The following is a 13,142-nucleotide window of genomic DNA, read 5'->3' on the forward strand; positions in this document are numbered from 1 at the left end:
AAGGGCGCGTGTTTTATTCCTGTGGAGGGGACTGCCTTGACATGTGGAGTGCCATGCCTGTCCCCTGGCTGCCCCTCTTAGAGCACGAGCACCATGCAGAGGAGCTGAGGACCTGGACCACAGGCCCCTGAGTTCCCAGCTCAGTGACAGCGAGGAAGGGCTAGGGTGGCAGATTCTGCCATGTGGAGCTCTAGTCAGAGTGCAACCTTCTGAGAAGAATGGATGGTTAGCACTCTTCCGAGCCAGTCGTTCAGGATGGCTGCTTACTTGATACTGGACAACCAGAACCAGTGGAAACCAAAGACGTCTGTGGCTTCTGATTTGTAGAGCAGAGCCCTGTGAAGAACGTGCATCCATAGACTTGTGTCCATACTATGACACAATGACGTTATGACTCCAGGGAGTCAAGACCCTGCTGCCAGAACCTCCCTTCCCATGAAGAGTCTGTCAGACTCAGAGAGTATCAGACAGATACAAGCCACTTAAAAAAAAAAAAAACCCAACTCTTTCAGCCAATAGAAATATATGAACACAAGTAAAACTGGGCTGAGGGGCCATGTCCAAGAGTCTGCAGGGTGGCCAGCCCTTGGCACAGCACTCCTTACAGAGCGCTCTCACTGTCTCCTGGAGTGTGGCAGTGGTGCAGAAGAGCTATGGGACAGTCAGGACCTTAGGTGTCCAGCGTGGCCACGACATGCATATCTTGCTGGCTCTTCACAGTTTGCTCAAAGAGAGATAAGTTCTGTCACTAAGCCTGTGGAGATCAATGAATTGGGCTGACAGTGGCGAAGCCTGGGGACTGGAAAAGAACATCAGAGCCCATGACCATGGCTCCAGAGACAGGCCAGGTCACCCGACTGCTTGTCTTTTGGCATGTGTGAACTTCGAGGAATTTGCAGTTTTGTGGCTTACGCAGGCAGTGTGTCTAGTCTTTTCTTTGTCTTCGTATTAAAAACACACTTCTATCCTTTCTTCTTTTTGTTCTTCTGCTTGATTTTACTATTTTCAGGTTTTTTTTTTTTTTTTTGAGACAGGGTCTTACAGTGTAGCCTAGGCTGGCCTGAAGTTCATTTTATAGCCCAGGTTAGCCTTGAACTCACAATCTCCTTACCTTTATCCCCCAGTGCTAGGATTACAAGTGCACACCACCACACTTGACTCCTTCCTTCCTCTTATTTCTCAAAGATAGGTTCTTGCTAGTAGGCCAGGCTAGCTTCAAACCCGTGCTCGTCCAGCCTGACCTGTGTATACAACCAAATGTCAGCTCTGTCTAGGCTATAACAATACCGAATATGGCTCTCTCCTGGTTTTGGGTGCTTAGCATGCCCTTATACATCTCACAGCAGTTCCACTATCACCCCACTTTACAGATGAGAAAATGGAGGCACAGAGGGCCTGAGTGGTTCTTGTACAGTCTGACTGCAGGTTTGGGGCTCTGGTCTCTACTGCCTCCATTGCTCACAGAGCCTAGAAGGGAACTCATAGAACATGTCCTAGATGGGGGCATGGCAGGGGCGGGGGAGGAATACAGATAGGAGCGCCACTAGAGGATGAGGGCAGCAGATGAGGCTTACTGGAGTTGACCAATAGCATCGCTCACTTGTGAACATTCTGAATGAAGCCTCAGGCTTAAGGGCAGGCAGCAGCAGCTCTTCCTTATCTGAGGTTTTGTGTCCCACAGTTTCAGTTATTCACAGTATGAGGACAAACTTCTAGAAACCAATCTTTTTAAGTTTTAGGTTGCAAATGGTTCCGAGAAGCATGACAAAATCTTGCCCTGATCTCTTCTCCTGCCTGGGAAGGAAGAGTCCCAATACTGCACATGGAGTCCTCTTTTGTCACGGAGGCCACCTGGGTTATCAACCGACCTTGGCTGCATCAAAGTGTTGTGTTCAAGCACCCCTTAATTTACTTGATTATACTCCCAAAGTTTAAATTATGTCCTGAAAGTTGGGTGCTGGCAAATCTGATAAGCCAAAGAAAAGCTGTAAAGTGCTTCCCTTAAGTGGGAAGATGAAAGTTCTTGGCTTGATGAGGAAATATATAATTGTCTGGAGGTTGCTCAGGTGTACGTTAAGAACAAGTCTTCAGCCAGTGAAGTGTAAGGAAGGGAAAGGGAACAGTGTCATGCTTGCAAAGTGCACACACTGTGACCCGAGCACCCGCCATTTGCTTAGCAAAAACGGAATTGCATTTGTGTGTCTGGGGTCAAAACATCAGCATGCACAGGGTATGTGCCTGTGGCTCCAGGTCTTCCATGGGAGTCATGGAAGGGGTTCCCTACACTCAGTGGGACTAGTGGAGTTGGAAAGAGAAACCAATGGTTTCAAGCTACACTGAATGAGCTTTGTAGCCTGAATTTTCTGATCACCCCCCCCCCCAGCAACTGCTGTATGCAGAGTCAAGTGCTGAGGATCCAAAAGAGAAAACATCTCTCTCTCTCTCTCTCTCTCTCTCTCTCTCTCTCTCTCTCTCACACACACACACACACACACACACACGTGTCCCCAGGCTCTAGGCATGGTGTTCATAGTCTTTTCTGTCAGATCTATAGTGAGAAAAGTGTTCAAGTCATGTATGTGTAGATATGAGAGGTGGGGCTGTGCTGTTTAACCTAACTAGATGTACTGAGTTCTAGCCTAGTCTGTTCCTTATGCAGTGCTTATTACAGCATTTAACTGTCTTGACCTACCAATACACATTGTGTTATGTTGTATATTTAGAAAAACATTGCTCTGAGCTGGGTGTGGTGGCGCACACCTTTAATTCCATCACTTGGGAGGCAGAGGCAGGCGGATTTCTGAGTTTGAGGCCAGCCTGGTCTACAGAGTGAGTTCCAGGACAGCCAGGACTACACAGAGAAATCCTGTCTCGAAAAACCAACCAACCAACCAACCAACCAACCAACCAACCAACCAACCAACAAACAAACAGAAAAACACTACTCTGAAAGACATCAGCTTGGAGGAAGACATCTAAGGCACATAGTTATAAAAAACAATTTATAAATACAGCCACAGCGTGTGTACAAAAGATACAGAGCCCGGAGGGAGACACACAGGACCAGAACCACCCTTTTCTGTATTCTTTCTGCTATTGGCTATGTGGCTCACACCATGCTTCTTGCACTGTGACTGTAGCACTGACTCTCTGTGTATTTCTTGCCATGTCTCCAATCTACTCTCATCTTCTACATCATTGGCAGATTGCCTCTGGGTCATGCCAAGTCAACAGGAAATCATCTCTGAGTGTAGAGAAAGGACTCACCAGGGGCAGACCAGCATCTGCCTTCTAATTCAAGTTAGAATTTGAGAGTGGATCCACGTATACAGCAGTAGTCAGCAAGGGAAGGACTCCTCATGGGAATCCTTTGTTTCATCAAGTTCTGCCTCTTCGTTCCTTTCTGGCTCAGCTAACAAGTGGGGTGAGAAAGTAGGGAACAGATTCCAGAGTGCAGGACAGGAAGGGCAGTGAGTGGCCAGAGCCAGGAGCAGTAAGTGCCCCTGAGGATTCAGAGCGATGACTTAATGTGTAGTGGTGATACATCTGCCAATACATGAGTTTACTCTTCCCACGAGACCTGGGTCCAAGTCCCAGAAAAGCAGTCTGAGGGACAGCAGGTTCCCCGAGCCCTGTGTGATCTCACTCACATCAGAGGTTCCATGACCAACCCATGAGCTAGCTGCACCTTTTTCATGAGCTGCACTGATTTAGGAAAGAGAAGGTAGCTAAGTTATCCCTAAGAATACCAGAATTAACAAGACAGACCATTTAACTTCCAAGAGCACACGCGGCAGCTATGGGCCAGGGAATGCTGTGGTCAGGCCAGTTGTCTGGAGCGGGGATGACTACAGGGCACACGCCAGAGTTGCCATTTACTGAGTGCTCTTTGGAAAGAATGAGATGGAATCCAAGGCTATTGGAAATTTGCATTCACTGCTTAGCCATGGGTGTGTGTGTGTGTGTGCTCAGTTTCCTCACTGGGTGCGATGGGGATAAGGGTGGGATCTATCTGCTGAGGATGGCCAGGAGCATGGATGAAGCATGCTGGCTGACTGCTCCCCAGGGACTGTCATCACAACCGTGGCTGGGAAGCCTGAGCACTGTTCGAATCAGCTGTGAGCCCATCTGCATCCCGCTGCCTCCTTCTCTCTCAACAGGCACTGGGGCAGAATGGAATCCTTCTGTCCAGCTTTGCCTTTCACAAAGTGGTATTTTGAGATGTTATGGCAACTGGAAGAACACAATTCTCCCTCTAACTACTCCCAGGAGCCTTCCCTCTTAGGTCAGCTGGCTGATGAACAGGAGTCCCAACAATGCCCCATTTTCAACACTGACCAAGCAGGGGTCCAAGGTCCATAGGCAAGGCCACAGAGGAGGTGATGGCTGAACACAGGAAGAGAGGGGGAAATACTAACATTTACAGGGGTAACCTTCAAGTATGGCAGCTCTTGATTTGTGGGACAGTAACAGAAAATGTACCTAGGGGTCAAGAGATGACTAACATCGTAAGACAGTCCATGGTTACCACGGGGTGTCCAAGCTTGTAGAAGAAGTACTTAAGTGCAGTTGGAAACCATGGCCATCCCAGAAGTTATGCTGTTTTTAACCTTCCCTTCCCTCTTCCCTCCCCTCCCCTCTTCCTTCCATCCATCCTTCCATCCTTTGCAAATGGCCACAAGGAAGAGCTATTCAGGACAGAGGGGAAGAGAATGATCCAACAACTCTGGACTTGGACTCAGCACAGGAGCCCTGGACATATTAGGAAGCTGAGTTGCATTGCTTTATTAAGAAAAGAAAGAAAGAGAAGAGGCAGAGATAGAAAATGAGCAGCCAGGGATTGCATTAGAAGCTGCTGGTATTGGGGAATATCAGAACCAAGGGTCGAGGGCCACTCCAGCCAATTTACTGCTCCGTTTCCAGTCTGATGTCTGGCGTCTGTCCTCTCTGGTTTTTGGAATAGGCCAGTTTTCCTGGAATATGCTTTTATTGAACTCTAAAAAGGCTGGATCTTTTATGCAGATTTACTTACTATTTCAAAGACTCTTTGAAGTTGGCAAAACATTCTGTTATTTCCGAGAGTTATTACCGCTGAAATATGGGCATAGCCTGGGAGGTCAGTCTGCAATCTTGTTTAGATCCTTTTAAATTTAGAAAGTTTACAGTGGCTTAAAAATAGATCACATTTGTGTACTTTCTCCTGCTTTCATCCCTACTTCAAGGGTTGCTCAGTCATTCTGACCCACCCCAGACGTGAGCCAGAGAAATCCAAAGAGTCTGCTGGACTATAACAAAAAGCATCTCCGAATAAGTCTTGGGATGATACTAGGAGTACACAGAGCTGCTCACTATCTTACAGAGTAAGTTCTAGTGAGCAGTAAGTAGTATATACACTCACGTGGGTCACAAACAACCTTGAGTGTAAACGGTTCCCAGTGGTGCTCTTGAGGGGCCTTGTGAGCTCACTTAGGGTATATGTGTTGTTAGGGAAGGATCATAAGACTCAGGGCCAAAGAGGCTGTAGGAGGCTGTGAGCTCAGGCTGCATACCACCAGAAAAGATTGTCTTGATTGTATTACACTGTCTCCCAGCAGGGCTAAGCAAAGGGACCAGCTCCGAAAAGGAACATGTGGCACTCAGGATGACCCTTTTATGAGACCTTACCTTCATGAACACAGCGTGACCCTCTCATGGGCGCTTACCTTCATGAACATGCTGAATCCAGTTTTCAGGAGATCAGTGAGGCCTGAGGACATATGTTCAATGTCAATAGGATCTGACTTCTCAGGATTAAATATTTCCTCCACAACCTGCTTCAACAGCGGCTTATAGGATGCCTGGAAAGACAGAACACTGTGCTGTGAAGAAATGCACTCGTTTGCTGTGTCTGGAGACAGTTTTATGGACATCCGAGGAAGTTAAGCCATTTTAGTTTGATACTGAGCAATGGCTATCTATGATTTGTATGTGCAAGATTATGGAAAAGATTAGAGTATGGAAAAATAACTTAAAAACAAACAATCTTGAGACTTAAAATATTTTTATTAATTTTTTGAGACTTTCATACAATGTGTTTTGCTCATATTCACCCTAACTCCTCCCTTAACTTCTTTCACATCTGCCCCCAACTCCTTCCTTCCCTAGCCTTTTTTTAAAGGATGCTTTTTAGTCCTTTAAAAGGATACTTCAAATCTTTTAAACATTGTTTGACACCACATGGATTCCAGCTTGTACTTCTTCATTGCTCTAGTGCAGCCCTGCCTCTCTACTTTCTTCTATGGCCAAATGCCCCTCACTAGAGCTATGGTCACAGTAGGAACATGCTCAATCTAGATTTCAAGTGGCAATTTTATGTAGGAAGGATGGTAGGAAACAAAGTCTTGTCGTTTGATATAAAAAGAAGATGGTCTCTAAACATTCTAAGACGCATCCCTTCCACTAGGAATGTGAGTGTTTATTTGCAGTGACTGTCTTAGACTGACATCCAAGCCCATCCCTCCTTCCCCCACAGAGCTCAGCTCCATGTATGACTATGTCAGAAAAGGAAGCTAAGGTGACAGAAGGAATCTGACCAGGTGGGAACAGGGTCACAGAGCACCATAGGCATCTCTGTCCAATAAGGGTGATGTTAGATTACAACATCTCTACTTTGCTGCATGGCGCTGAGCACTTTTCTTTTCTATTTAGGGTGACCTAAATACCCTGCAGGCCCATATTTAGGTCTGTCTGGAGGCGGCTGTCTTACTGACCTCTTTCCTGAGTTCTTGCTAGAAAGTTCTCCCTGAGCCTTCTTTTCCCAGACTGGGTCACCTTCCTCCCTGACTCATCGTTGTCTCTGCTGCCCCAAACTCATCTGGCGGTGCATATGGGGTGTTCAGTGCAGAGGCACACATGGCGTCTCCCCTCCCACTGTCACACTGTCTGGTCCATATCACTCCAGAGAAGCCAGGTTCTAGCAGGGCACTGCTGAGAGGCAGCTCATCTTGAGCTCTGTGTAGCTCTTCACATGGGTAACCATGCTGTAGTCATGATTATAGATATGTCAGGGTGCTCACCTTATCTCTAGCTTGTTTTTGCTTTTCTTAGAGAAAACCCAAGTTACCTTTCCATATTCTAAGTCCCTTAAAATATTTCAGATATGCAGCAGTGTATAGACTATCAACATCATGTCTCACCACACATCTGGGAGGGCTATATTTGCTCAGTGGAGGATCCCAGTTTCTTGATTATGTTCATGCATGGAAATCCATTCAGAAAGAGCCATTTGTTATTTGAAGTAATAAAAGATTAGACACCACTGTCTTAGTCACTGTTCCATTACTGTGAAGAGATACCATGACCATGATAACTCTTATAAAAAGGTATTTAATTGGGAATTGCTTACAGTCTCAGAGGTTTAGTCCATTATTATCATGGTAGAGAGTATGGTAGCATGCAAGTTGACTTGGTAGCTGAGAGGTCTACATCTGGATCTATAAGCAGCAGGATGACACACACACACACACACATACACACACACACACACACAGAGAGACACACACACACACATGTCCTGGAGTAGGTAACCCACCTCTAGAGACACACTTCCTCCAACAAGGGCACACCTACTAATCCCTGTCGGTAGGGAGTGTAACACTGCTCCTTAATGATCAAGCATTCAGATCTATGAGCCTATGGCGGCCATTCCTACCCAGACCACTCAAGTGCCCACGTCAGGGAGTGTTCTAAGTGAGGAACACTATGCCTCTATAGGGAGGAATGTTGGGAACATGACAAGGGAGGGTCTGTGGTGACAGGGCTAAAAACAGGGTGCAGCCTGGCATGTGAGTGAACAGTGTGAGGTGAGAAATGCGTGTGATGGGCTGGCCATTATAGAAAGTGGCAGGGAGAACATGACAGTGTGTAGCTGGTGAGAATAGAAAAGCGGGCTGTGATATACACACCTGTCTCCAGCGGCTACTGAGGGGCGGGCGCCAGGCTAGGGAGAGGAAGGCGAACTTTTGTGCTTGTTGCTTTCTGTTTTTCCAAAGTAAACCATTAATACAAACAGGTCTTTTTTTGCTTGTTGAAAGTTAATAAATTATTCATGCATGGAAATAAGACTAGGGGGAAGCACACTGAAATGTTAACCCTGGGCTCAGGAAGAAACAGGTATTTGTTTTCTTTTCTTTCTACATTTTCCAAATTAATAAATTTGACATAATGATCCAATAAACATGTTAAGTAAATTTAAAAAGGCCTTCATTTTATAGTCGAGTAAGTGGTCTGGAGAGCTTGCTCGTCCATCAACAGGGCTTTCAGATATTTCCTCTCTAGGATGCTGAATCTTTAAAGTCCTTCCCTCAGGAGAGTCCACTGGCCAACACTCAACTACCTCATCAGCTCTGTCATCTGAAAGGACACTACTTCTTCCTCAGTGAGGGGATTGGTGTGTCTTCTTTTGCTGTAACCAAAGACCTGACAAGAAGCAACTCCTGGGAGGAAAGGCTGGCTCTGGTGATCCAGTCCACCATGCAGGGCAGAGAGGCATGTGGGCCTGCGAAGTCAGTGAGAAATAGGGATGGCACCTGGGAGCCCTCGGCTGGCTTCCTCCTCCCCCACACTACTCCACCTGGGACCTCAGGCCACAGGACTGAGCCACCAGCATTCAGGTGGGTCTTCCCGACTACCTAGCTCATCTTCTCTGGAAAAGCCCTCACGGACGGAGCCATAGGTTGCCTCACTAATGCAGAGTGCTTATTAATCCAACCAAGCTGACTGTCATATTTTATCATTATATAGTAGACTCAGTTTTCAGCCAAGCATGCTATCAACTGATCCTTCTCCTGGTTGCTATACAACTGTGGGCATCTATACTTCCACTACTGGGCAATGAGCCCGAAGCAGAAGGATGAGGTGTGGCTTCCAGAACAAGCCTTTTAAAAGGGAAGGCTCCTTCTTTTGATTCCTCTGTTGTGCTGCATAGAACTCGGAAGCAATGCCTGGAGCTGCAGCAGCTATCTTGGAAGACAAGGGTATTCCTAAGCCATAGAGCAGAGACAGGAGAAGCTGTGGTGAGGCCTACAGAGCTGTGACAACCATGGCACAGCTTAGCAAGGACCACTCACAGGAAAAATAACCTTGTATGTTTAAGCCAACCAGTTTCCAGATCACTGCTACTTGCAATAGAATGAAATGGTGATAGAAAGCATGAGAGAATACAAGACAGAAAGGCCATTGCTTCCTTTGAAGAGATAATATGTATTTGTTTGCTTGGTTTATATAAAACTGGCTAATATAAAGGAACTTCATCCAGAGCAACTGAGAAATACATATAAGCTGTGAGGGAGGGAGGGAGGGAGGGAGGGAGGAGAGGAGAGGAGAGGGGAGAAAGAAACTCAGTAAGGTCCTAGCATGGGTGTGGGGATTGGTAGGAGGCTGAGAGGGTTTATGGAGAGGATGATGCTCATGGGTGGATCTGTCTCTCCATCCCTTCCCCTCCCTCTTTTCTCCTTGGCCTCCTTCCTGCTGTGCTATGAGGCTGAGCACTAGCTATGCTTGCCAGCTGGGCTGGGATCCCTTGGAGCAGAGGCTTGATGGCACCATATTCATTCTTGAGACTTTGTGACTACTCTGTGTTACAGGGGAAGGTAAATCTCGTTTATTTAGGGCAAGGAGTTGGCAATTATTTAGAGTGTGGAAATAATCCATGATTGAAAGTGCAAGACAGCACACAAATTCAGAAGGGTCACGTGTCTTTCCCTACTGTCTGATACACTCTTGGAACATGAATCTCATGTGCTTTTTGGCTGCAACCATTCTACTTTCATATGATAATGCTTTGGACTCAGTGTGTCATTTGAGAGATGTGACTCGGTGCTGAGGTAACGATGTGTCTTTTTATCCTCCTGGATGTAGTAGTGTGGGGCTGGCCTGTGACTCTGTCAGCTGAGTCTGTGTGGCTCTGCTACAGGGGTGATGGAAGGGGCTGGCATGGCAGGAGGAACCAGCAGGGACTTGCTCTACCTTGGGGCTCTGCTACTGCTAACAGACTTTCTCCCATTCTAGGCTGACTTCCAGACTTTTGTTGTGAGATCCAACATATTATCTTTCCAGTATAAGCCACTTAGAACGTTCTTCTTTTTTCTATTTTTATTTATAACCAAACCTGGTAAATAATAGAAGCATCGATTATTTTAAAAATATTAGTTCATAAGCATTGCTATATAAATAACAACAGGAGAACTCCCAAATTGCTTATATAAAGTACAAAAGAACTAAGGCCTGCGCTGTGCGTGTGAAGCAGACCCTTTGGGAGGACTGTTCAGGGTAGAGAGCAGCACTTGGACCTCCCCTCCCGGGAAAGCTTATCTCAAGTCTCCCAGCGTGGGCTCTGCTGATGAGAACCTGCTGAGTCCAGGCCCCTGGAGTGAGCAGCTTTGGCTGTCATAGAACTTCGTACTTTGTGAGGCAGCATGTGCTTCTCAGACAAGGGGCAGCAGAAGGTGACAGGTGGGGCTCCTCTGGAGTGCCATGTCTTTCTTTGGGTCACACAGAGTTACAGAGTAGAGCACTGTGCAGGCTGCTTCGGTATTAAGCAGGTCCCCACTCTGTCATTTATGCTTTGCTCCCGGGATAGGGTAGGGTCTGTGTTTGGCAATCTCCTCACTCTGAGACCTCACAGTGAGGGTTCGGTATCCCAGGGTGTTGCAGCCCTGTACCGGAGACAGTATTGCAGCCGCATGTGACAACAGGTCAAAGAAAAGGGGGGCAGGATGTGCAGAAAGAGGTTACTGCCTCTCATGAGAATGTATGGCTTTCACCCACAATTTACAGACCAGGGTTGGTCACGGTTCCAGTTACCTGCAGGGGAATCTAGACCATGGGCTCTCGCGTGATCTCAGCAGGTAAAGGCAATAGGGTTCAAGAACACGCAGCACTGTCAGCCACGGACACACGAGGATTGAGATGAAGTAGTCATTTCACTCTTTCTTCACTAGCCTGTGTGGGCAGAGGGTTAGTAAACCCTTTGTGCCCTCTGCATAGGAATTTGACTTTTGCTTAACTTTCCAGCTCTGTTTCCCTGGCAACCTGATAAAGAAAGAATGTCAAACTAGGAGACAGGCAAGACTACTAATGGCAGAAATGACCCCTGCATGGTGCACTGCTCTAGACTGGGAGAACTACAAATATTTGATAGACAGCTAGAGCTTTGGGCTTCTCCAAGTCTGACAATTCCTGAATAATAATTGGGAGTGTCCCTTTGAGGAGTGCTGGGGCTGTGGAGTTATGGCTGAGAAAATAGCCCTTACAGGTTGTGAGGTTTCCAAGCCAAGAGAAACCTCAGTACCAAGTCAAACAGCTCCCAGATCACTGTGTGGACAGCACCACGCCTCACAGTGCTCACAAGGACTGTCCCAGGGAAGGGAAGTGACTGCTGCTCCACCAACCGTCTTCTGGTTCTGAGCAGGCTGCCACCACACAGCTAGCCTTGATGCTAGGCCCAGAGTGCACAGCACTGATGTTATGACTAGGGTCCCATAAGATGCCGTCATTTATAAAGATACCAGATGGAAAAAAGTACATTGAGGTCAGAATAATGTCTGGTATATGAGGTATATATACCTATATATATCTGCCTTTATATCAATTGGGGAGTAAAAACTAAAAATAATAAAAAATTTAAAAATGAGTATCAATAATAAAATATAAATATATAAAAATAAATAAAAATATAAATATAATAAAAATGAGTATAAAATTGGAATCAGTTTTCCCCAGTGGATCTCCCCTCTCCCAGCAAGCATCAATTGCAAATAGCTTCTTGGTTAGGGATGGGACTTGGTGTTCACTGCAGTATGTTTTCAAGGACAAATTAGGCTTAAAAATATCACACTCAAAGAAACTATAAAAAACAAAATACTTGTGTGTATCCCTTATAAGTTCTGTGTAGAGATAAGGTGTGATTGTGTCTAAAAGCCTGTGCTGAACTCCTGAGGAAGGGACCAGGTGCACAGTGATTTCTGACATTAATTAGGTATCTGTTGCCAAGGAGACCTCAGGTGGTACCCAGTCCCATCCCATTTAGGGGGACTTTGCTCTGCTGGCCGGTGTGTGGAGCCAGAAGCCCTGGGTCCTGCTTCTTTCTACACAGGGTTCTTGCGTCAACATCTTAGGAAAATGGCTCACAGAGGATGTTCAGCTTGCTTCAATCCAACATTGCCTAGGGAAACATCCGTTTGAAACAATGGTGGCTTTATGTGGTGATTCTACGCCTCCTTTATTTTGCTTTTTGTAGTACTATGATTTTTTCCCTCCTTTTATCTCCTTAAAGGAAAATGTTTGAAGTGTTTCAATTTATCTCCTAATCTGTCCATCCATCCATCATTCCTTTTATCCAGAAGCAAACTGTTTCTTAAAACACTGAATAAAATCTTTTCAACATCAATATGAAGAAATGGCTTACTAAAGAATTTCCTGGAAATCATACCATAGTTAGCAGTGTGACACTATCAAGTTCTTTGGGCCTTAGTTTAGTTCTGTCCTGTGCTATTTTTTTCCTCCCCAAAAGGTAGTGGAGCAGATCTGGAGTTGGGTTGTTCTTTATACAATTAGGAGGAGAACAGAGGTCGACTAAGAATGTGGAGCTGTTGGCCAGAGCTAGGGAGCGCTGACAAAGGAGATGGGGCTCAGAGACTGCTCAGAGAGCCTTGTTTCCCCAGGCTGAGATGAACTGAGCCTCCTTGGGCACAGAGGTTCCAGACACTCTTGTTCAGCCACCAGGGGCATGGAGGAAGGCTCACATCTGGGCTTCATTGACTCCAGAGCCTGTCTTAGAGACTTATGCAACGACCACTGTCATCATTCTGGAGGGCAGAGGACACTTGACTGGAAAGGACTGTGAGCTCCTTGCCCCTGAGACACTGTAAATGTTCTCCTGATACTGCAGCTGAGGTAGGAGGCACATCAAACACAGTGCCATGGTGGGAGGAGCCTAGGGAAGGTACAGTGAGAAATGGGAGGGTTTGAAGACCTGGGGTCCAGGCACCTGGAAGGCCTGGTGGTCTACAGGGACAACCCTAAACCCCAACTTACCACACAGGCAAATGCTAGCACTGAATTTCCTCAAGGGTCATGGTCCTGTCCCCAGGAGGCTGATGTTA

At 46.4% G+C, this 13,142-nt stretch overlaps 1 protein-coding gene across 2 annotated transcripts in view; it reads right to left on the minus strand.

The window, feature by feature from the left end:
* Scfd2 (Sec1 family domain containing 2) overlaps positions 1-13,142 on the minus strand; it is a 326,927-nt gene that overhangs the window by 14,797 nt on the left and 298,988 nt on the right. For both annotated transcript variants that reach the window (NM_001286437.1, NM_001114660.2), the window contains exon 7: positions 5,703-5,837. In NM_001286437.1, coding sequence (NP_001273366.1) covers positions 5,703-5,837 — 135 coding nt within the window. The remainder of the gene's footprint in view (positions 1-5,702; positions 5,838-13,142) is intronic.

Source organism: Mus musculus, chromosome 5, assembly GCF_000001635.26.
Source record: "Mus musculus strain C57BL/6J chromosome 5, GRCm38.p6 C57BL/6J".
In the NCBI taxonomy this organism is placed as follows: domain Eukaryota; kingdom Metazoa; phylum Chordata; class Mammalia; order Rodentia; family Muridae; genus Mus; species Mus musculus.